Here is a 23,084-nt window from a genome sequence, read left to right as displayed (position 1 = left end):
CTTGCAAATTAAACTTACTAAAATCTATTATAACAGTTTAATAATGCACTTCATTAACTATTTTCATTCTAGTAAAAATACTGCATTCAGTGAATAGGAATTTAGTTTCTGTGTTTCTTCTGAGTTAAGGTAATACACGGCATGTCTGGGTGTTTTTCACCTTGATATGTCCTTCCTATTTGTCCATACAAACAGTATGTGCAATGTTCATGGTCCTAAAAGCTGTTTTTTATGGTGAGGTACCATGTCTTACAAATGCAGATATTATTTTTTTTCATTTCTTTCTGAAATGTGCTTGTTTTCACAGAAAACAAAACACACTGGCGAAGCAAAATTATTTTTAAGATTGTATGTCACAACAGGTGTTAGTTTTAGATATTTAATATAAACTGCTGTCATGTTGCTTCGGTCTTACAACCGCTTCTATTCAGAGGATTTCAGATTCTCAATATGATGGTTTTAGTACTGGTTAATAAATGCACAGTTTAAATGTCTAATCTAGATGACACGTACTAGTCAATACTAGATGAAGAGCAAGTTGCTGAAGTTGGGTTCTTAATGCCATATTTAGACTCCTAAATAGGTGGCCTGTTCCTTCAGAAGTGTTCAGAGTTTCGCAGCTGATGTGAAACTTTAAGGCATTGGGAGTATCTAGCTGTTAAATTACCTTAATTGTCAGACTAGTGTATTTCTCCAAACACTGATTGATAAGCCAGGTTTTACCAGTTTATTTTAACTAAGGCAATACCTGCAACAGAACAGTGTCTTCAGGATTTTTAATGCAATCGATTGATTACCTGGGGCAGATTAAATAACATCCAGAACGATGTATTTGTCTGATGGCCACACTGGGGATCTCTGTAACTGGAGAAAAATGTCTACTGCCATGCTTTTAACTTCAGGATTAAGACCTTTGACTAAGTAGTATTGGGAGCTGCACCGATGAATGATTCAAAGGAATCAATTAGCAGAAAGTTTGTGGGGCTTACCATACAAATGTTTTTATGACTTTTTATGAACTAAGAATTCTCTCCTACTGTTAAAGTCTGCTTCTGTTACACAGCTTATTCTATTGATGCAAGTCAAAATCAGAGTTAGGAAAATTCAACGAAATAATTAGTAGCCGTGATAGTATAGCAGTGATTTATAAGTGAAGTATCTCCCCTTATTCTGTCTGCTAAAGCACGGTTATTCTGTAAGTTTAAATGAATATGTTCTCACCTAAGATCTATCCAAAAGTACATTTACTGTATGGTCTGATGTATTTGCATTTAAGTACTGAAGACTGTATAGATATTTCTAGAGAGTGGGGATGGGGGGTGGTGAAGAGGGTAAAAAAAAACCACACCTAAAACCCCAAAAAGAACCTCAAACTTGAATAACAACTTCCCCTTAAAATGTTTAATTGTTCCTGTAGTTATTTTGTTGAGGGTATTAATATACAAATCTACGAGATTTGCCTTTAAAGTCTTGGCAAGACTGATTTATATCCTCTCCATAATATATCTGGTTTGTTTCCAGCTTATGAATGTATATTCTTGAGCTGGAGTACTCCAGTATGGATACAGTACGTGCTGTTGGGATTTTTTTGTTTATGTTTAAGTGCCTGTGTAATTGGGAAGTAGGTGTGTGTCTGCCACAGGACCTGTTCTTGGTACATTTTAGGTTAATTTAGCCAGCTCATATAGCTGATTGTGTAATTTTAACTTCAAAACACTTCTGTTGTCAGGTTGACCGTTCACAGATGTCTACCAGATATTATAGTTCAGCTTTACCACTAATGACACCATGGAAAGTAACCAAGCAATTTCATGTATCTACTTTAAGCCTTCCTCCTTGCTTTTTTACAGAGCTAAAATTGTAGTTGTCATAGGTTTTCATATCAAGTTTCTCATTTCCACTAGTTATGGTTTCAACAAGGAGCTTATAATCATAATATACCTTCACTAAAATGAAAATTTAAGTTTAGGTGTTAGCAAGGATGATATTTTAGGATATATAATGTACTTAATTGTTAGGTTATTGCTGCTAGTGTTAACACTGAATACTATATTCAGGTACTCTTTTAAGTCTGTGAATACTTTATTATTAAATGAGCTATCACTTTGTAGTCTTAGAACACATTTTGATTCAGAGGTCAGTTTTAGGGTAAAAAATGGAATCTGTTAACATTGGAGTTTGGGAAGTGATTTAAAAAGTTTCTTTAACTGAGCTTTTAAAAAATTCAGTTAATTCAGCAACGTCAAAGCTACAGTCTTTTTTTTTTTTTTTCCTAGCCAGCTAAGACTGTACTCAAAACTGATCGTAAGCTTTATGACTTTTGTTTCCAGCCTCCCATCAGATGGTGATACATTTTTTAGAATATAAGGGACATGTAAAGGAGCGTATTTTGAAGATACTGGCACTTAATGAATTTAATACCCATGTTAAAAATCTATTTTTTTACTTGAAGTAATCTTGCAGATCAGTAGTTCAAAGCATGTATCCAAAACTCAGAGTTGTTTAACTTCTTAATATCTATTTTTGGTGTTTGTGGTTAAAGATTAGCAAAACTGTATTTACTCTTTAATAGTTTCTGGCCTTGTATTTGCTTTATGCAGTGTGACAATATATAAGCTTTGAGGTGTGACTGCACTGAATTTCTGCAAATGCTCAAACCTGATACTCTTTGCATAAATAGCATGGATATATTTAGAAGTCCTAAATAGATTGTACCGAGAAAAATTATTTGTCCAACAATTAGGTGTTGAAACTTGCTCTTCAGAGAAAGCTGCCCTCTTGCTGTTCATTCCACATTTAGACATCCCTGGGGAGGACTTCTGAAACATGCACTGTGTAGATGTGTTTTGGATGGTGTTGTCAAAAGGTCCTTCTAGCACTAACTGTATCCTATGGGTAGGATACTTTATGCTTCTCCTATATCGTGTTGAATTGTAAAAATTCAGAAAGAATTACCACTTTTCTGTAGGCTTGCTTACATAGTCTTAACTTCTAAGTTGAGGTGACAGCTTGTCACTTAGCCCTGTACCTCTGAATCTGTAGCCCTGTACCTCTGAATCTGTAGGCAGTTACACAAAAACCACATTTTCCATTCTGCTGTGTATGAGTGCAGTTGTGATTACTGGTATGGGAATGGTGGGTCAAGCAGGATTCAAATCTTTATACAGGTTAAAAAACAAACAAACAAAAAAAAAACCCCAACAAAAAAACCCCACAAAACCTAGTGTGAGAATTTTTAGTGCTTAGGAGAAGTTAACTGTCAGCTTTGGGGAAAAAACTAGCATTATGCCGTGACATTCCACGGAGATATGCACCTTCTGACACATGAAGAGCTCACTAGCTGCTTAGCACAGGACTGATGAGACACAGAGCTGAGGGAAATGCAAAATATTTTACAGGAATACAGCCTTGGCAGAAGGGGCTTTTGGAGTCAGGATAACACAAAACTTGTATTAACATATATGCTTATGTATCAATGCCTTTGTACTACAGATTATCTTCAGTTTCATTATTTCAACACAGTTGATAACTGGTTATCAATCGTGTTGAAATAATGAAACTAAAGATAGTCCCAAGAATTAGGACTATTTCCATGTGCACGGAAAACTACCTAAAACAATCACGTTCAGTGGTAGTACTTCTTGTGCTTGTCCCAAAGACTGAGGAAAATAGTTTCCTGATAGAGTAGAATGTGCTGTAGTAGAGCTGTCCCCTTTCAAGCCATTGCATATTTTTTTCTGCAGAACTTTCTAGAAAATCTTTGCTGCTGTGACCTACATTATTGAAGTATTTTAAGTTCTGCTTTGAAATGAAAGCTTCATATTTGCGTAGGTAACTGTGCTGATTAAAGATATGGTTTACATATCTGGAGAGCACGAAGCAGTGTTTTAGTGTTACAGAGCCTAGCTGCACAGAGATTTAAAATGCGCCTTGTACCCAAAGAATGACTTAATCCTTTTGAGATAGTTAAATTTCAGATAATGTTGTTTTAGAGTATGTTGTTCATCAGTGTAAATTGAAATAGATGTTTTCAAGTCTGAAGCACTGATTACCTAGGTATTACCCAAACTCACAAGTGGGTATGGTGATGTAGGTAGTGAGACAGCAAAACACAATTCCCATATTTACATCTTGCTTTACTTCAGTGTACTCATTACACTTTTATATTGTACAGTACATGCATATTGCATGTGTCCACTGCCAGAAATGAAGTAATACAATTCAAAGAAACAGACCTCTCTTTTTTTTTTTTTTTTTTTTTTAACCTTTATAGACATAAGCTTTCTAAGGTGTAAAGGGAATGGGAGAATATTTTTTTCTTCAACTTCCAGCAGCACAAGACCTTTCACTTTGGATGCACAGAACTTGCAAAATGGAATGATGCAAGGGTGAAGTTACAATCATTGCACCATGTCAGCCACTGGAGTACTTTACAAATGAATCACAAATGCATGTTACAGGTTTTACTTTTTGGTTTTTCTATAAGATCCACAACCAATTGGGCCAGTTGTATGACAGAGCCCTTTTTTACAGGCTTCTGCTCCCCACAGCAAAATTAAGTCTTACTTTATAATGACCATTTGCCAGATAGTCATGTTACCTCATCGTAGATGTATACAGCAATAATAAAAAAATAAGTAAGAAAATTTTATTTAGTGAGGCTGTAACCAAGTGTCACATGTGGTTAAGTCCAGTTTTTACAAATGCTAGTTCTCTGCCCCTATCAGCTACAGAGGTAGCAAAGCATGTTTCTGTTTACTCAACATTGGTTTTTGCAAGAGCACTTATCAAGGATTAAAAATCTTGATGAGATACACCTTTTGAATGCAAGGGGACAGTTGGCAACAAATCCAGCTTTGTCATTGCTCACACCTTCTACAGAAAGCAGGTTCACTATCGTAGGCAGGTTCTTTGCGCTATTGAGAAACAAGCCTGCAAGGGCATGGAAGCAGACTAGTCACTTCAGTTTCATTCTGCTGATTCTCAGGACTGCTAGAGAATTGAATGAAAGCCAACCAGTCCCAAAATAAGGCTGCTGTGAGCTAAAATAGTACTGGTGAGTTGCTGGCTCTCAAACCAGGTTGAAGATCACCTCGTGGACTGTCAGTGGCATTTGGTCTGGGACATGGCAAGGAGACAAGAGAAATACACTTTTTTAGCTTATTAAAATTATCTAAAGGCTTCCAAAATAAAGGATCTGATGACCATGGCACATTGGTTATAGTTGTTTGAGGGAGAAAGCTGGAAAAAAGGCTTCTCTCTCTTCATCCCAACATTGTATCAAGTTGACTAAACTTTCTAAGAAAGGTGAGAATAAAATCATAGTTTCATCATGACTTGTTTTGCAAAACTTGCTAAGTCAGTTTCTGACTCATAGAAAACCTCTATTTCAAAGCTTGCTTTTTCATTCCCCAAACATGAAGAATACCTGCATGCTGGGGGATGTAGTTGAAATTAATCTATGTTCTGCTGAGCTGTCATGGAAAGTCACACTGAATGTGGGTCAGATACCTTATGTCACCATTAAATATGTACTAAGTGGATGGCTGCAGCTTCAGCAAATTTTAATGGTCATGGGATGTGTGGTGTATCTCCTCCTACTCTGTTGAATTACTACAGTGCAACCAGAGAGGACAACAGTAAAATTAAGGCATGTTTACAGGATTCCTTTAAGTGCAATACAGTCCAGCCAAAAGCCTTGCAAGTAGAAGAGCTTAAGGTTTCACAGAAACTATTTTCAGTCTGAAGGTATCCCAGAAAGACCAAAGAAGTTAAATTCATCTTTTTTCTGTTGCTGTAACTTGGTTGTATTAGAAAACATGGGAGAAAATGTCCTAGTTGAGCATACAATCAGTGAAAACATTTATGATTTATTACAATAGCTTTTATTACCTTCAGTGAAAAAATAATTGTAAGACATTGTGGTAACTCTTTTTTAACTTAATGTGCAAAAATATCATTCTCTAGAAGGCTGATAATCTATTAGTAAGCTTTGTGACATTTTCTTTTCATAATTTAGCTGTAACTTCCCGACCATTAACCATTTAGTGCTGACAATTTGTAACACAAGTCTTTGTATGCAAAGGGTCTCAGATTAGTCACCCAGAAGGCAGGAAGTGCAGTCTCAGCAGGGGCCTGCGGGCCCATGCAAGGTACTTAGCCAAGCACCAAGAAAATGCTTGCTTTCATATCAGGTGACTGTCCTTCTTGTCCTGTAGTTCCCCACCTTACTCACTATTTAACTTCTGCATGAAATGAAATTGAGCTCTTGCAGACATTAGTCTCCTTCATTAAACAGCTTAATGCTTACCTCTGCTGTGGATCACTAGAACTAATTCAAGCAGTTCTGAAGGAAACGGGCAATCACAGACTATAAAAGTGCACACACAGAAGAGTCTTTCACAATGCATCTCTAGTTTTATATTTGGATGCTGTTAAACTTACTGTTAATAAAAACAGGTCTTACTGTTAATAAATTCAGGTATCTTAAGCTTTTGTATCATTGTCCATCTCCAGAGTGTATAAGCCTTTAAAAGGCACCTTTGTCTTCCTATCAAATTTCCTGTTAAAAAGTACAGAATTTGTATTCCAATACTAAGAATTTTGTTCTCTTTTAGGATCGAAATAGAATGTATGACAGTCTGAATATGCACTCTTTGGAAAACTCCCTTATTGACATTATGAGAGCAGAGCATGATCCACTTAAAGGTATGTTATTATGCTAAATAAAGAAAAAAGGGTCATCCATTCTGCATATTTGAATTAATACTGATTGCTCATTTAGATTCTAGGTTCGTATTAAAATAGAAAATTAAGTATTTTCTCAACTCACATGAAAGGTCAATCTCAAGCCGCATTTTACTGAAAACACTGGTTTACAGTTGCTTAAAATTTAAGCTTTAGTGTCATCTTAGGTTTTTCACCCTCCCTCCTCCATCCTTCCCTCCTTTCCCCCAAGAAATTAATAGTTTTATTTGAAATGTACTTGTTTGCTGTAGGAAATTCTACCCCAGTTGGTGAAGACATACTGTTAGAGGTAGCCAAAAGGGAGGGGGAATCACACTGCTACCAGTTTTAGCCAGTTAATTTTCCCTTTGCAGTGGAAGCTGGAAAGAAAATTAAGTCCACTGATAAATTCAGGTTTTGTCCTTCCAAATATTTTTTCAAAGCTCCTGGAGGATAAAAATCCACCTGATTGTCCAGTTTCTGTTTGTCTGAAGAAGTCCAGGAATACACTTCACTTTAGAATGCTGGTTCCTCTTACCCTTCTGGGTTCTGTTCACATCATTTGGCCACAGCAGTAAGAATATAGCTAATATTTGTGGGCTTCAGTTTCAGCTCTTCTATGCACTGTACATTAACTCACTCTTTTGAATTCTGTTTTTCCATACTTACTTTCAGGTGGTGTTTACTGTTGAACTTTGGGACAGGGACCCCAAGCCATTTTATTTGGCCTGGTCAAATGTTACTTCATTTGTGGTGTTATAATTAGACTAACACAGTCAGACTTTAAAATTATCTAAGACTTCAGCCTTGTTTTGCGGAAATTAAGCCTCAGTATTGAAGTGATTGAAAAATTTTTAAAAAAACACCCTATGTAAAAAGAAATATTTTATATTTAGTCCCATTCGCTCTCTATTTCTAGAGACTGCTAGACTTTACATGTATTACATGTGCCCATAAGGGCCTGTGTTCTCCTAATGTGAGACAGTTTGCTCATCTGCTTGTTTCTCTTAAGATCTGTAATCAATTGAAAGGCCTGTAGTATTCAGATATTGTGTAACAGTATTGTGAGATTTACAATGTCAAGCCAAAAGTTTGGTGGGATTTTTTCGTGCTAAAAATTTCTACAAAGCGTCAATAAATAGGTAGCATTTAGTTAGCCGGTTAATTTTCCTCCTCTTTATAATAGAGTGGAAGCTGAAATTGAATTTTCTTAGATGTTCTTAAATCAGATCTTTTGTTTCTTACTACCTACAGAGAATTAATGTTAATCTTAAGAAATGTATCATTTAAGTCCATTATTAAATTACATTTCTGTCTATTGTGCATGTTTACAAAACACTGCTAACACAAAGGGGTTGAAACCTGTGAACAGTTAGCCCTGTGGTAACTGCTGTGTACTAAAAGCATGCATATCTCATCAAAGACAAGGTAACTATTTAGATTATCGCTGTTTCAAAGCATTGTTGCTTCAATCTGCCAACTCAGGTGGTGACTAATACCTCTTTGGTTATCTGAACCTAAATCTACCATCAGGAAGGATATTAAAAGGTAAAGCTACTGTAAGGCACAAAATCAGAGAATGCAGATGTTCTATTGGAATATACTGTCATTGGCACCTCTCACATTGCTCAAAACTGGTCAGTTTCTTTGCTTTTTTCTGTGCCTGCTGATGTAACAAATGGAAGTGGTTGCTCTGTTCCCTCTGCCATCTCACTGTTTTCATTTTGGCTTTATAATGCAGAAGAATTTTCAGAGGCACAGTAAGCACAGAAAAGGCCCATTTTTATTTTTATTCATCTCTTCATATTTCAATATGATACAATAGATGAAAATGATCTATTTCCAATAATAATTTTTCAGCAAAAATGAGACTAGATAAAGCTTTAAGATCTTAAAGTGAATTGGGTTCATTCACAGACACTTAAAAAAGTAATGTTTCTGTAGTTATTCTGTACTTTCTAGGGACATGAGAATATTCAGTCTAGAGTTAAGAGATTTTGGGTTTTTTTAACAGTTTCACCATCATACTCTTGCACTGAAAATTCTGCTAAGTTTTATGTTTGAACTAAAACAGATGGAAGCCACAGATAGTGATGAATTCAAAGGAAATCTATTTTTTTGTTCGAGTGCCAGAGAACAATGCATGCGCCAACTGAATTTAAATAGCGTAATGGTGTGCTGTTATTTGAATTGGTTGATTAATTTTTTTGTTTGTTTGGAAGTTAGTACTGCAGCTGAAACAGCTAATTTATTAACAGTAAGACAGAGAAATGTTCCTTACTGACTGAAAATGGGAGGAAGAGAGATCACATCTTAGAATAGCGTTTTAGCTCCTCTCTACCTCTCTTCTGTTTAGTCACCACTAGTTGGTATTTCTGTAATTTCCTAGCAACTTCAGTTTCTTTTTTTTCTGCAAACCATGAAACGCTAATTTTGTTATTTCAGTCTCTGTGGCTTTTCTTTTCACCACAGAAGGTCTGACATTTACTTAAGAACCCATCGTATTTTCTGGCAGAATGCACAGGATTAAGAATATTATTGTTTATTTGTTGTTCTTATTAATATATAACATACTTTGTTGTAACTAAAGAACATTTTGTTACCAGAAAATATTTTTATGACAAGTTTTTAAGTAAATCTAAGCACACTAAAACAATGCATCTTTTATATCAGACCACAGCAGTAAAATGAAAGTCCCTGGAATTTCAAGCACGTGTTTCAGATTTAGCTGCTTACAGTATCTGGAGTATGACTAAGCATCTTGTCTCAGATTTTGCACAATGCAGAACAGACACTGTGTGTACTAGCTCACAGCTTTAAGTTTTGCATTTCAAGATCCATTTTAGAAGGAAGTCAAATTTCACCATTTTTGTCTTCATGAACTTGAAAAAACTTTATTTCAGATGATTCACTGAAAGCTAAGTTTATTCCTGCCAAAAGACTTTTCACAGATGCATAGTTTTGGCTTCACTTAGACAAAGTTTAGTCATTACTACAGACTTGATCAAAAGACAGAAGTAATTTTTAGCTTTCAGTAAGATACTTTTTCAAGGCAGGTTAATAGGGAATAAATGCTTAACTTCACTAGTCATTGCAGCAGAAATACTGTTCATATTAAAAGAAATATTTCCCACATAGTTTTCTTGAAATGCAGTTCATAGTAAGACATTAAGTAACATATAAGATTACCCCTTCCAATCAATGGAATATAAACTGAAGTTAAAATTAATAGAAGTTAAACTAAAATCAGTTCATTTTTACATTGTTATTCTTAAATACTCTTTTTTATTCTTCTTATAGCCCTTAAAACGATTTTGAGAGAAGAATTACAGTGTTGATATACTACCAATACCCATGTATTTCAGGCTAATTCTTCCAGACATACCTCTTATGTACTTGCATTTTTTCTCCTCCTCCCCCAAATGCCAATGCCTCTTGATATCTAGATGTAAAAAAACTTGGGTTGTAGACATTTCAGAAACAGGAATGTCAATGCGTTTGGGGTAAAACAGGTTATGAAAGAAACTTAGAAGAATGGTTATATTTTGCACAGAATATGTATTAGAATTGAGAGGCAGTTTAAACATCTTTCTAGTAAAGTCTCTGGTATTTCCCTTGTAATTTAAAGGCTTGTCTTTTATAAGGCAACTGTATTCAATTCACAATTCATTTCTGTTTCCTGGCCAACTCTCTTACAGCTTTGCAAGCTACGTGTAAGATAGTACTGAACTTGAATTAGCCATAGCTGTATTAGCCGGAGTAAAGGAAGGAATATTAACTTCATGTTGGATTTTTCTTCTGCTTCTTTGTGAGGGGCAAAACAAATTTTTTTGGGGAAAATTACACAAACATATTTTACGTATAGCTAGTAATAAATAATAAAAGTAAACCATTATTATTTGGCTTATCTGTGGGGAAAAATAACATGCACTTAGTCTGTCTTGCTTTTTCTTGGTTTTATTTCCCCTCTAAATTGGTTTAGTTGAGCTTTTCATCTCTTGGACATCTTTCTTTTAAAAGCAACCTGCTGGCATGCTCAGTGAAAGTAAAATGAAAGCACGGGTGACTCAGCAGCACAGTAGATAACATTTGCTTTCTTTGCATATGGTAACTTCCGGTTTCAAATAAATTTGTGTTATCTTTTGTGTTACGAGGCTCTAAGGTTTAAAGTTATACAGTTGCTTCCTAGAGTAATTTTAATTGCTCTCAGAAAAGAGTTTCTGAAGCTGAACAAAAAAAGTGTGGAAGGAAAAGCTGCTCTCTTAGCCATATAAAAGGCTTTGAAGTTATACACAGAGATTGTTTCCTCTTTGTCATAGGGACTTTCTATGAGAAGAGAATATATTTAAGACTGATAGACTGATTTACCTAAAGAGATTGCTTATTGGAGACAAGACATTTGGCCTCATTATGACTTACATAACTCTTACACAAGCATTTGAAAGTGTACAATCTAGGCTTTCTGTAACTAGGTGTTGTCCAAACACAGTTTTGTGCTGTTGTCTTATCTACGGTGATTCAGAAACAGCTCTCTGAAACTGCTGCAATCCTCAACCATTCACTGATCTGTTATAGTAGTTTGGGAAAAGCTTAGCTTGGAAGCTTTTACTCTGCTAGTCAGGAAGTCAGGAAATCTCCTGGAAAAAAGATAGGAAAGGAGTTTGTGATTCTCAATCTCTTCGTTCAACCATTTAAGACTAATAAAAAGGGGGGAGCGAGGGGGAGTAGACATCAAATTGCAAACTTGTGAAACTGTGCGTCAGCAATGTTTAAAGCAGTTGTTATATTTAAATCTATCCCAAATGTTGTAATATAGAGATTCCTCCAACAGTTTAGTTAAATAGGAACAGAAAGAAAGCGTTTCCAAAAGTAGATATGAATTTGCCTTAAAATGAAAAGTGCATAAGCACAACTACATCTGTATGCTCAAGAGGCTTACAAAAAAATTCAATTTTCATTGCCTGTATTAATAACAGGAGATTCCAAAAATGTAGCTAAAACAGTTTGTTGCTTTTTTCCTCATTGTTTGGATTAGCAAGACTTTTAATTGGATTTAGTGGATAAACTTGGCCCATCAAAATTTATTTGCAAGCTTTTTGTTTTTTTCTGTCTGGATAGAAACAATACATTGTAAGAACTGCCTGGCATGTATTTCTGTTAAAATTAACATTTTAATTAACATGTTAACATGTTAAAGTTAACATGTTAAAATTAACATTTAGATGTGAAAGGGGAGGGGGGCTAAATTTAGTAGAGCTCTAGTTGCATAAGAAGTGCCAAACATACCTGCTTCTCCTTAGCAATACTGTTTTGAATTTAGCCATGATACATGAGATACATTATTAATTTGCTGTAATGTGATAAAGTTGCGAGTTCAGGTTGCACAGAGAAAATTTCTATAGAATGATACTTTATGATCAAGTACATTAATATTAGGCATTGTATTTGTTCCAGATAGCAACACATCTATGTATTACTATATTTTTTTAAGCAGGTGGAGGCCACTGGAATTGCTAGAATATCTGTTGAACAGTTTATATGATTTTAGATTACTGACATTGAAGTAGGATACGATTAGGTAGGATTTACGGTGAGGGCAATTCTTAAAATGGTTTGGGTTTTGGGTGTTTTTTTAAATGCATGGAACAACATGCAGTGAAAATAGGTGACTAGGAAGAAATATGTGATAGGGACAAAGTGAATCATTACAAGATGGTGCTCCCATCTTCTATATTTTATATACTGGTGTTTTAAGTGAGGTTTGATATTGTATATGTCCATTTAATTAATCTGTTAAAAATAGTGTAATCTGAGTATGAGACTGATCTTGCACCCAGTTGGATGCGTAGCGTTCTGAATTTATATTGTTAAATTCAGGTGGACACCCTAGAAACACTACATTTTGCTTCAACAGATTAATCTGAGGGATGAGAATCCAAGTTAATGTACCAAATAGCAGTGATTGTATTTTGAAAAAGTGAGCAAGCCATCTACGCTAGAAGTGGTTTTAAGGTTGTAAGTCCTAATACTAGACAACGTGGTAAACACAAGTATTAAGTTCACCAGAATGCAATATTACAAAGTATGATTTCATTGAAATAACCATATAAATAAGACTTAAAAGAAGTATCAGTATAGCTGTACATGTACTGAGAACTGTGTTACTCATTTTCCTTTCTAACCTTCAAATCATTATCTGAGCCAGCAAATTCAGCTTTGTAACACAGCAAGATTGGGTTTCTTTGCGTTTGTGAATTCCTAGGTTTTATGCTGCAGTAGTGTGTCCAGCTGCCCAGTGCACTCCCTCCCCACCCCTTAATGAGGAGTGCTTAATTATTTCAACTTTATCAGTTTGGCATCTATTTTCATCATTTCAGATGCAGCTTATTTGTGAAGCTGGGGGTGGGGGGGAAATAAAAACGAAAGAATGCAAAACCGGAGTTGTAAACCCAGAATTTACTGTCTTCTGAAACAGTTTTCCTTGCCAGGTGTTGACACTCCTGGGCTTCTCTCTTCTGCTAGGCCTGTAGTAATTACAGGAAAATATATATCTTTTGGCTCTTTTGATGAATAGGAAAAGAAGATAAATGTATACAGACAGGGAGAAAGACTGTCACCACAGACTTCAGGAGGTTCAAGATGAGATAATTTCTCATGGTTTCAATTGTTAATCTAGATAGATACAGCATTCTGCTGTACAAGAAAAAGCTCATATTGTTGCGAATATTTCTGTAGCACAATATATGAACATGCTGATGACAGTAAATAATCTTGTAAAATCCTTGCTGTTAGCCAAATAAGTATTACTTTTGTAGACCAAAGAACTAAGTAGTAAAGCAAAGTGAGCAAACCAGTGGCAGCTCCCACACTGCAATTTAAGGTTGCTTTGCTCCTAATTCTTTTCCTGTTGTACCAGCAGGGCAAAATATTTGTAGTTCCAAGAAACATTAGATACAGCTGTAAATGTTTGGCGTGACAAAAATGTGGCTTATAGGTTGAAACTGGACATCTTGAAGACAAGGAATATGAAGACAGAGGCTCCTACAAAGATTTTTGTTTAGTTTAGTAACTTCCCTAAGCCTGCTCAAAAATTCTGTAGAAATTAGAGAAGACAGCCGAGTCCTTTTGGGTTGCATTCATCTTCCCTTTTCCAGGAGGCTGCCCTTGCCCTTCATCACTTTCTCCACACTTTCAAATTCCAAAGCACATAGGTCCTACCTAATCTGCAGGCGTTCTGATATCATCCATTCTTATAATGAAATCTGTGGGAGGAGAAATAGTCCATGGCTGTATGAAAATCTTTCTACCACAATGCCTGTAAATAATAAGGCTGGATAAAATATCTTAAATTATCTTAATCTTACCATTTTGAAGTTTTGAGTGTAAGAATTTATGTATGCTTTTTCTATATTTTTTTGGTTGAAAATTATCATATTGGTTTCCTAAAGGGGAAGAACAAAACTTAAACCCTATTACTCAAAGATTTTCATCAAAAAGGTGTTCTATCCAATGCCAAAGGTGTCCCTAGGGACACAGAACTACTGTTCCAAGAAGTTTCTACTTTTGCTGTTAATCACATAGGTTTACCAAGTGTAGGGGAGGGGAACCAGAGTTAGACAACCTTATATATAGATTGCTGATTTGGTCGTGGCCACCCCTCACCCCCCATCCCACCCCCGTCTTTTTTCCCCCCTGTGTTTCTTTTTAGATTGAGTGAGCCTCATTTGGGTATGACAGTGTCTTAGTAATATGTACATTTTGCAAGCCACTTGTGTATATATTCCTCTTGAAACCTGTGTCAGTTCTAAACACCCATTTTTCCTGACTGGATTCTTCTTTATGCCTCCACAAACGTTCTCTTTTCCTCCAAGAGATATAAATGTTTATGTTACAGTATTTTTTATTATACGCTTATATACTATAAGTAAGCAAGCAAGTATCTTTAAATAGCAAGATAGATGTAAATGTAGTCTTTTGCACATTAAAGCACATTTCTTCCAAACACAGCAGCTATTGTAAATGTCTCTCTAGGTCAGTGTGCACTACTGGTATGTTTGCAGCTTCCTGTAAATAGAAAAAGTCTCCTTTAATAAAAAGGAATTTGTAGTGAACAGGCACTTCAGCTGTGCATTTTAAACCATTCATTTAACTATTAAAGTATAACATGCCACCAGCGTAGTAAAATGCAATACTTTAAAAGTTCTAATGTCAGGAAATGAGGTTTTAATGTAATTTTTATTCAATATAAAATATTGAAAATGTTATTTATCATATTCTTTAGTTTTGTTAATTCTGTAGATAAACCAGTACTCTAGTTTTGCCAGGCTTACTGAAAAATATTACATACTATGGTTATATGTAATACACCAAGATACAGTCATAAATTGGTTAATAAAATTTTAATGCCTTAATTCCTATTAACATAATTTTTCTTAAATCGATTCAGTGGAGAAGTACTAAACTGTAGAAATGCCACCCTGTTAAGCAATGTGCATAGTACAGTTATTCACAGTCACTATGAAAGAGAAGAAGACTAAAGCAGTCAGCACTATTTCTGGGTGTCATGAAACAAAAAGTGGCTTTATCCTATTGAAGCTGATCCCAAAGCACACTGCAGATCTTATGACCAGAGAATTAAGGTTAAGAAGTCTGTTCTTGTCAGCTTTAACTTGGGTCAAGGGTATTGTTGGTTAATGTGCTTGGAGTTAAATATTAGCTCTTTATTTCACTTAGGCAAACTGGAAATACAGTTTATACTTAAATTCTAAGCAGTGTTTTTTTCATTTTTTTTTTCTAGCATAGTAGCTAAAACCTCTGCATTTGTTTTGTTTTGTTCTTTGGGTTTTGTTTTCTTTTAAGGTCGCTTGAGTTATCCACATCCAGGGACTGACAATCTTCTGATGTTAAATGGTAAGTATTAGTCTTATAACAGTTTCTAATTATCTCTAGCTTAGCTTAAATCTGACATGTTGGTATAAAATTATACTATTATATTCTGTTATTGAATTACTTGCCTCTAGTCTTCAACACTGATGGGACTGTTGCCATTTTTTAGAGGTGAATGGCAACAGCTAATCTTGCAACAGCTTTTCATTATATCTAGCTTATTTGAAATCTGAAATGCTCGTAATGATGCGCTATTCTTTTTTGTTCTCAAGTAAACCAGTGGCATGTTCTCCAAAGATCTGCTATAAATCTGTTATACAGAAACAGGAATTAGAAAAATGAGAAGGCTAGAAAATGCATGGTTTTCTATCTTGTGTAAATAAAGGGTGAACTAGATACTTTCTATTGCACCTGTGTGAAATAACGTTTTATTTTTGTTGGGGGTTTTGGAACTGGCTTTGTCAAATATATTTCTGACTGTGAAACATGCTGAAGTTGGAGTTCATGTTCACGTTCCTCTCCCAGTAGGTCAAACTCCATGAACATCTGCTACTCAGTGAAGGCATGAACTTTAGCCTTTGTTCAAGGCTAAAGAAGGAAGCAGAGCTTGGTAATCCATCTAAGTCAATAATAAATCAGGGGTTTCACACTGAAATGTTTTCTACATTAGGAAAAATTAGACCTATGACACAACTTCTCCAGATTGGAAAATGTGGAAGCTGTTGCACACAAAGCAACTATACTTTTGTCAGTGATTCGATGGTTCTAAATGTTAACCAGTAAAGACCTAAATATTAAAAAATACGGTTGGAATAGTTATTTCAGATTTTTAGTTCTGTGGAGCTTTTTTTTTTTTTTTTAAACTTATCCTTCTGCACAGTCATTTACAGTTGTGCAAATGGATATAAAATGCCTAATTTCCCGTGTGTAACACTGAATAAATGTTTAAAATTTTAAGGAAATTCAGGTTTAGGTTCATACCCAGTAAAGGAAAATACTGCACAATGGACATCTGAAGAATTAGATCCTTTGGTACTGAATAGCTGTTCAAGATAACAGGGTATCTTGAAAAGGGAAAATAGCCACTTAAATATTGAAATAAAATCAGTGTTTAGCCCCCACAGGCCATAATCCTGATGCTTGTACATTGAATGTTGATGTGCTTGATGTTACAACAGTTAACTGTCTGTATTTAACTGCAAGAATAAGACCTCTTATGCACCGTGGTTTGTTGAGGTGGTGTATGTGCAATTGCCGTAATCTGCTGTTAGATGGGAAGGTATTAAAAACTAAGTAATCTTACGAGGAACTGTGAAATATTTCAATGCAATCAGTGTAAGAAATTCTTACTGTTTTAATACTTTAAATGGTGAGCTTCTCCTTATAGTTTTGTATGCTAAAAGAGCATGTGGGAAGCATTGTTACTCTATGGAAAAAGGTTTTTGCTATTATCATGGACATTGGAAGCATCCATCTCAGTGGTATCAGTCTATCCTGAAAACCTTACCACAGAGCTAGAATATGCACTGAAGAGTATATTGTTTGTTATTATTACTAGTAGTTTTTACTGTAGTTTGGGAGTTAGCACTTAATTTGACAGCTTTCCTGTTTAAAAGCTTCAATATTATTTCCAGCCTTCAGTAGGTGAAATAAACATAACAATTTACGTATCTAAAATACAGGTGCTGCAACACCTAATTTTTAGGTGTGGGCTTCAGAATTTAATGTGGAGCCTTAGATAACTAAGCTCTCTGCCATGTGCTTGAAGAGTCTGATGTACTCATCAGTGCAGTCCAGTGCAATCATGTACGCTGTTCAGAGCTATTTCAAGTTGGAGTGTCTGAACTGCAGCTCCTCACAGCTCAAGAAGCTTTTGGGAAGCTCCAGCTGTTCAGACTCTGCACAACCTTTCTTTATTAGGATGAACTGAGGGGCCAAATGTGTGGTAATCAGAATTATGGCTTGAACACTTGCTGATAAAGTTGTAGACCAGTTTTCTTCTCTGCTTAAGTGGATTCAAGCTAACGCCTCTGTATCCCTGTAACTGGTGCCTCAGAGGGAGGAGTAGTGAAGAGGAGAGCTGGTAATCCAGAGACTGATTTGTCCCTTCCTTTCTCTAGTAAATGTAGCAGTCACTACAAGGAGGAGCAGGAATTCCAGACCTTTGTGAAAGAAAAGCACCAACATTTTTAAGGATCCTGGGCCCTTCTATGTGTGCACTAATACTTAAGACTAGATCATTAGCCTCACTGGATTTTAGTTAACTTGATTTTAATGGACCAGTTTTTCTGGGCCCCAGTAAGGTTCTGACATGAGCCAGGCTGGCATTCCTCAACCCTTTTAAGACTAAGCACTTCTAGATAAAACTTACTTTTAGCTAGTTCTTCCTCTTCTTAAATGATAGATCTTTTCCAGGTCATTTAAAGTGTACTTACTGAACTGTACCTAATATTAATATTTAGTTTTCATTATTTAAATTAATGAAATGAACCAAGAAAAGCTGATTTATGTGTTTTAATAAATTATATGTCTGATAATTGTATATCTGTTTCAGCTTAAGCTGTGAAAAAGCAATGCATTTTTAATGACTGTTATCTCTCAAAAGTCAAAAAGGTATACTTTGGAATGGGTTTACCTGCGTACATCTTTAATTGCCAATGTAGAACCTTCCTGTATCAAGTAACTACACAAAAGCCCAATTTGTTGAGGTGTAGGCTGTTTTTTCCCCATTATAAGGCTCCCCCCCTTTTGTAGTTTTAATGCATTGCATTTTTTTAATGGCTATTGAAACATAATTCACCATTTGATTAATTTAACAAGGGAGTATAAGACTTTCCATCTGAAAGATATTATAGCGGAATATGCTTCTGAAAAAAAAAAGGTGTTTTGCTTCAAAGAGAAGTTATTAAACTTCCTGTACAGGAATTGCTAAATGAGTTTCTGTAGTCTATTAGGCATGCCAAACTTAAATGGTCATAACGATCTCTTTCAGCCTTAAAATCTATAAAGATGTGATTTCTGAACGCATCTTAATAGAACTTAGGCACCCAAATCCAATAGAATAAAATGGGAGTCGGGCACCTACCACTTTTAGTCTAGACCCTTGGGAATTTTTTGCCACAATTGTTTATGGGTTTCTTTTAAATGACAGGTATAAATGAAAAGGGCTTCAAGGCTTCATTACTTCACTGTCACTATTTGATCATTAAATCAGGAAGGCTAGTGACAAATAGTATTTTATCTTACCTTCTATCATAAATTGCATAGTTATCTTTAAATATAGAAAGCTTGCCTAGTAATTTTTCCTGTTGTATAACATAACATTTTTAATTCAGCTCAGTCTTTCAGCTGAGTTCTTCAAATACGTACATATTAGATCTCTGATACAGATTTCAAATATCTTTCTGAATATAGTAGAAATGATCCATTTGCTATCTGTGTAATAGTATTGGTCACATAATGTAGAAAGTTACATTTATATTGTCTTGATGTTAAACATGCACAAGAAGTGTTTCTGTCTCATGTTTTTATCTCTGAGCTGATTTAAATTGCAGGAAGGGGGGTATTAATTTTTTTGACAGGTTTAAGCCTTATTAGTATGCAACTTCAGGGATACAGAAACAAGGTTTTAACTAAAGGGAGCATCTTTGTTGTATATACAGCACTATTAATGTTGGAAGGTTCCAATGTTATTGAAATGAATTTTTATTTGGCATCATTATACTTCTTGCATGTGTTGCATAATGTAAATTTCTAGACTAAAAGTATCTCTTTTGTACTTTCTCACTCATCTGAAATCTTTCAGAGTGTTTGGCTAATTAAGATATCCAGCTTTATAGACTAAAAGATAGAAGAAGTATTTCTGTATGACTTACTCTTTGAACGTTTGGGAAGGAAGGAAGAAGTTTAATCTCTGCTTTTTTTGTTCTTGTAAATCAAGTGTTTGCCTACGGTGTCTGGCCTGTCCCTGAGGGCTGTCTCCCCTGCAATTATTTATCTAAACATATGCCCTAATTATGTAGATGTATATATTCAATACATATATATTAAAAAACTGTATGTATATCTGAATCTACAGGTAAATATATAATGTGCATATTTAGACAGACTGCATGCTCTATACAGAAGCATATGTGCTCCGAAAGGCATAAAACATGTGTGTTCTTTTAATAAATACAGAAATATTTCTAATTGAATCTAGTATCTTCAGAAAGAATCTCCTTGCTTACAATGTACTAAAAGTTTGATTCAGTGGAACTTTTCACAAGTAGTATCTGGCCTTTGAAAGAAAGTTTATAAATATATATATGTGTATGTATGGAATACAAAGGGATTAAAAAACTGAAGTTCCATGAAGATAGGATATGTTTGCTTAAACATTTTTAGCAACAGTTAAGACTTTGCACTTACTGTTATTAGGACTTACCTGTAATATAACCACTGTGGTCTTAAAAGTCTGGATAAAAATAGCAAAAAACCCTGAGTTTTGCAAAACCATGTATTTTGGTTTTTATGACCTACTGGTTGTCTAAAAGTGGGATCATATTTTTCTAGATGCAAAGTGACAGAAAATCCTTGCCCAAATGAGTTTGCAATCTAAATGGACAAGACTGATAAATATCAGGGATGGGGGTTTGCTGTACAAGTAAAGTAAACAATGTGACAACATCAAGTACAGCCATTATCCCATTTTTTATGATTTCTTTGTTTTGCTGAAGCAAAGAATACACAGGTAACTTTGGTACGTCATTGTCATTTCTATATTTATAATACACTGCAGCAGCTACCCTTTTAAGCTGAATTGCATTGGGGGTTTTTTAGCATTTCAGTAATCCCTTTCTGTTTCTCCTTCAAATTACTTTTGTATATTTTTAAATGCACAAATAAAAGCAGTTCAGGTGTTCTGTAATAAATTATTTTTATGTGTATCAGCTTGTCCTAACTATTAAAATACAAGAAAATAGCTGAGCCGGTTTGGTGGGCAGAAAAGAGCAGAAGTGGCAAAAGATAAGGAAAATTACTAAGGTTATGCCAAAAGATGCTTATTAATATGCATCTGTGTGTTACTTTTCTGAGAGAGAACACAGCACTGCAGTTACTGTTTGGGGTGTGGTGCACTTGACCTTTCCCTGGTTACTCTTGTTTTATTTCTGGAAGACAAAAAAAAAAAAAAGTCATACGGGGGTTAGACAACAGCTTAGTGACACTACTGGTAATGCTATGTGGAAGTCACATGGGCCAAGAGTCAGAAAGGATTTGTACATGCTGCGACGCTGATGTAGAGCTGTGTGCCTTGTGCCTGGCTTCAGGGGTAAACGAGTCTGAAGTTTGGCATTGGTCTCTCCATGCAACTGCAACGGCAACTAATGAGCAAGCTAATCGCACAGAAGACTGTTATGTTTTGGTTTGGGAAATCCGAATTTAGGTTTTCCTACTTGGTTAGACACCAAGGTCCGTTTCCAAAAGCAGGGTTTTCTGTTTTGGCTTACTAGCAGAAAGAGGATCTGAAAAACTTTAAGCCAAAGATTGTCCTCGTCAATAGTTATTCTTTCAGATGAAAGCAAATAATTTTGAAAGGGATTTCAATGGAAGTCGGATAGGAATATGATGACTGTTGTGTAAAAAATCAACAGTTTTAAGGGAGAAAAAACAAGGAGAGAGATTTTCAGAATTCTGTAAGCAGTCCAATGAATTCCTAGTAGGAAGGGGTCAAGATAACAAAGGGGGGAAAAAAAGCCATTGTACTGACTCAAAATTTTGAAAAACCCTGTGCAAATAGGAGGTACCAGGGTGTAAGTATTTAATAATATAAGAACAGAACAGCAAAGGACATTAATGAATCACTGAATTTATGAGCCTGTGTATGTTTCAATGTCCCAGAACCACATTCACTTTTTAAGGGACATGTATGTGTGGAGTACTAATAAAATCAAAACAGTGATGCCAACAAACAGCAATCTTTGTTTATAACTGTTGCTGTAACATCATGGTTTACAGTGGTATTTTCTATTTGGATATTTAACTACAGTGCTGTAATGATGATAGTAATCTTTCTGAGATACGACGTCTGTAAAACAGGAACAGAAAATACTTTGTGGAAATGTAACTAAGAAATTACACACAGCTTAATAGTTTTTGTATTAGTAATCTGTCTATTTTTAGTTTCCTAGCTTTCAGGCAGAGAAGCAATCAGTATGATCTTCTGAACTGTAGCTATAACCGTGATTTCCTTAAAAATCTTGCAAAACTCAGAAGTTAAGAAAATCTTGGATTTACTTGCAGTCTGTCAGAAATTGTTGCTTTGCCTTTGTGCAGTGTTTTTGATACAATGCTGTTTCTTGTGACTTGTGCCCTGATTTTGTTTGCTACCACAAGGAGTCTTTTGTTTCAAACAAAACCTTGTGGTTAATTTTCTGCTAGGTCTTTTCATGAAAAAGGGAGGTCACGGCTTATAGCATTTGTATTGACACTGCAAAGGACTGTACAAACTGTTCCATGGACCAGGATGTTTCTGTGATTAATTTAACACTTGCTACGTGCTTTTTAAAGTAATATTTTCCTTTTTACCATTTCATTACCCTGTGTGTTATTTAGGCACTTGTGTAAGATATGGATCACATTTGTGAGGATGAATTACAATGATACTATAATTTATGCATCCCTAATTAACATGAAGTTAAGATCAAGTATAAAGACATGTTGAAATATGTTCTTTACAGCTGGTGCTAATGTCAAATTAGTGTAAAATAGTATGGTAAAGTGAGACTTTAGTTTAATGCATTTTCATCTACAATTATCAGTAGCAAGTACCGATGCAGATTTTTACTTACCGCTTACCCACATAGTTCTTTGTATCTTAAATATTTTAGCATGTGGGCATGATACAGTTATTTGACATTTTACAATTTGTCCTTTGTTTGCATGCAGCGAGGAGTTATGGGCGAAGACGAGGTAATTCACTTCTGTTTGTTACAGTACAATTAATTCTGATTGAGCTGTTACTGATCGTTATGATTAATTAATCCAGATTGTTGATTGTAAACACTTATCTGTATGTTGTCTTAGTTTGGGGAAGATGGAGGGGGTGAGGGAAGGAGGGCTGCAGTCTGGATTGTTAGGAGCATTGATCTCTTTCAGGAGTTTGAATTACAAATCCTTTAATCAGTTAAAACACTGTAGTTCTAATCATAATTTAGCTCATGCTAGTGGCTACTGCTAGCAGTCGTTGCTTCCTTTAAAAATACACAGTTTGCTCATTGTTCTAACTCTCTTTTGCTTCTGTAGAAGTGGTAGTGTACAGAGTAAAAACTAAAAGCCTTCCATAAACTTAGCAAGAAATGTGATAGACAATTCTTAGTAAACAGATTTTTGTAGTATAAGCCAATATATGCTCACTGACCTTGGAAAAGCTATAGTGATGTAACTATAGGAGGATGTGACCTGCAGTTGTTACAAAGACCATGTAAATTGTG

At 35.3% G+C, this 23,084-nt stretch overlaps 1 protein-coding gene across 4 annotated transcripts in view; it reads left to right on the top strand.

Moving 5' to 3' along the window:
- Positions 1-23,084, top strand: part of CPEB2 (cytoplasmic polyadenylation element binding protein 2) — a 55,134-nt gene that overhangs the window by 9,056 nt on the left and 22,994 nt on the right. For 2 of the 4 annotated variants that reach the window (XM_056335007.1, XM_056334989.1), the window contains exons 3-5: positions 6,618-6,708; positions 15,586-15,636; positions 22,540-22,563. In XM_056335007.1, the coding sequence (XP_056190982.1) occupies positions 6,618-6,708; positions 15,586-15,636; positions 22,540-22,563 (166 nt within the window). The remainder of the gene's footprint in view (positions 1-6,617; positions 6,709-15,585; positions 15,637-22,539; positions 22,564-23,084) is intronic. The other 2 variants (XM_056335016.1, XM_056334997.1) reach the window with 1 other exon arrangement.

This window comes from Falco biarmicus, chromosome 1 (genome assembly GCF_023638135.1).
Source record: "Falco biarmicus isolate bFalBia1 chromosome 1, bFalBia1.pri, whole genome shotgun sequence".
Classification (NCBI taxonomy): domain Eukaryota; kingdom Metazoa; phylum Chordata; class Aves; order Falconiformes; family Falconidae; genus Falco; species Falco biarmicus.
Note: the sequence above shows the minus strand (reverse complement) of the source record. Positions and strands in the feature narration are given on the sequence as shown.